Genomic DNA, 2,514 nt, shown 5'->3' on the forward strand with positions numbered 1-2,514 from the left:
AGGGAGTTTGCTTACCAACTGGGTTGCAACTGTGGTGAAGAAACTGTTAAAACAGTCCGCTACCAATTGCTTGTCGGTAGTGAGTGAGCCACTTGAAATAATGCAAATGTTTGTAGATTTAGTCTGAATTTTTCCGTTGCAGCCTAATTGTTTTAGTGCCTCCCACAGTTTTTGTGGGTGGCTTTTGTTTGCCTCTATGTTCTCATTTAAGAAATTCTTTTTGGCATTTCTGATCAATTTAGTAACTACATTTCGTAGATTTCTGCACTTTTCAAGTAGCTGCTCACTTTTGTTTTTCCTGAGCTCAGAGTAGCTTTTGTTCCTGAGTTTGATGGCATTCAAAATGTCACCCTTCATCCAAGGTTCTGTGCTAGCTTTGACCCTCACCACCTTTGTGGGTGCGATGTTATCAAGTACACACAAAAAAGCTTTTTTGAAACAGGGCCAGGACTCCTCCACAGAGGTGCAATTTAGGACATGGGACCAGTCCATTTTTCCAAGAGCTGTTGTTAGAAGATCACTTGAGTAGTGTTTCATAGACCTGCAGCTGATTGTCCTGTGACAATAAGCTCCAGGTCCGTGAATCTTCCGAGTGCAGAAAATGATATTGTGATCACTTAAACTACACTCAATCACTCCACTCTTGGAAATTCTGGATTGGTCCGTTGTCAACACTAGGTCTATGATTGATTGAGAAGCAATGCCTACCCTTGTAAAATGCTTTATCAGCTGGGTAAAGCTGTGCAGGTCACAGAACTTTCTGAGGGACTTAAAGGTAGCTGCGTCTTTCTTCAGAACACAGGTGTTAAAGTCACCAATTAGTACCGTCTCAGAGTTTCCTAAACCCGCCACATGCTCCTCAATCAAGTCATAAAAAGCATTTTGATCTGGGGGTCTGTAGATGGCGCCAATTATCAGTGGTTTTGCATGTGGGTATAAAATTTTGACCCAGACCGATTCAGTGGGGTTGTTATCCATATCTGGGATCACATCGTAAATAATGTCTTTTCTGATGACATTGTAGCCCTTTATTTCAATCTCAAAGTCTTTGATGGAATTATCCAACTTAGTTTCTGAGAATGAAATAATGTATGTATGTATATGAATGACAATAGAGGTAACCTTGAGGTAACCTTGAACCTTGATTTTTTAAATGTTGTCTCTTCAGTTGCCGTTGGTAGTCATGGCTGCCAGTTCCCATCTGGTATTATGTGGGAGTTCTGACTGCTCCAGATCATACTGAATAACTGTTAACTTGCATAAAGTCTTCAAATTAGGACTCAAGTCTAAGATGTACAGCATATCAGACATCTTGTCCTTGGCTTCGTCTTCAACATCCACTGGAACGGATGTCCATCTGTATCCTCCAAAGAGGATGATACGATCTCCCACCATGCAACAGCACATTGCAGACATCCATGAACAAGGAGCTTTCCCCTTGGGCTCAACCTTCTTCCAGGAGAAGGTCTCTGGGTTGAATTTCCACAGATCATTGAAGGTGCGGTCCAGAGCTAAGTTGTCACCACCAAATATGTACAGCTCTCCATTGTAGGTAAAGGCTGAATGATCCTCGCGTCCTTCTGGAAGAAGCTGTATAGAAGGTGTTCTCAGCCAGCAGTTGGTCTCTGTGTCAAACACCCTGATGCTGTTGTAAAGGCTGTTGTATTTGGCGGCCCCCTGGCCGCCAAATACAAACATCTTTGTCCCGATAATGGTGGCAGAGAAACGAAATGACGCAGGTGGCAGAGTGCCTCTGGTGTTCATTAAAGACCAGACCATTGTGGTGGTGTCCAACTTGTAGATGATATTATAGAATTCATTCATCTGGCTGTATCCTCCATAGATATACATAACCTTCTCCAAGACACAGGCTGAGTGCCGGAATCTCGCCTCTGGAACAGTCCCTGAAACCTCAGGCTTGGACCATCTGTGGGTGTCAACATCAAATGCATAAAGCATGTTGCAGTACTCCTGTTTGTGAGTAACCCACTCACCCCAGATGTACACGATATCTTCTATCAGCACAGCTGTGTGGCATGTGCGCTCTGAGGGTACTTCAGGGGGATGTTCTCCTCTTCCAGTTGTTACTGGAGGCAACATCATCCAGCGTGAAGACATTGTGTTGAAGATGTGCACCTCAATGTAGCGCTGCGTATCCCATCCAAAGCAGTACACTTTTTGTCTCACTACAACAGCATGATGAAGTCTACTCTTTGGTGTTCCTCTCAGACGCACCGACCACCGTAACATATCAGATAGCAACAACTTCAAGAAAATATATAATTAATCAGATCTGGTTCTGCAAAGGAAATGTGCGTGCTCCCACTTATATAGACAGTGACACAAAGGTCACACAAAGCTTAGCCAATCGAAGCCAATGGGTTGGGTCGGTTGACACCTGCCATTTGATGACTTAGTCAGTCCACTTTCCACAGTCATTTTACACGCTCCAGACATTACTTAGTCAACCGACTTTCCACAGTCTGTTTGCACTCTTCAGACATTCTCCACACA

General features: G+C 43.6%; 1 protein-coding gene across 1 annotated transcript; it reads right to left on the minus strand.

The window, feature by feature from the left end:
• Positions 1-1,164: 1,164 nt before the first annotated feature.
• Positions 1,165-2,118, minus strand: LOC308082332 (kelch domain-containing protein 3-like; the record flags this gene model as incomplete). Its single annotated transcript, XM_080424052.1, has 1 exon — positions 1,165-2,118. The coding sequence occupies one exon, from the start codon at positions 2,116-2,118 to the stop codon at positions 1,165-1,167; it is 954 nt and encodes a 317-aa protein (XP_080280178.1).
• Between the last annotated feature and the right edge of the window lie 396 nt (positions 2,119-2,514).

The sequence above is a fragment of the Gymnoscopelus braueri genome (genome assembly GCF_963280865.1).
Source record: "Gymnoscopelus braueri genome assembly, chromosome: 1".
Taxonomy (NCBI): domain Eukaryota; kingdom Metazoa; phylum Chordata; class Actinopteri; order Myctophiformes; family Myctophidae; genus Gymnoscopelus; species Gymnoscopelus braueri.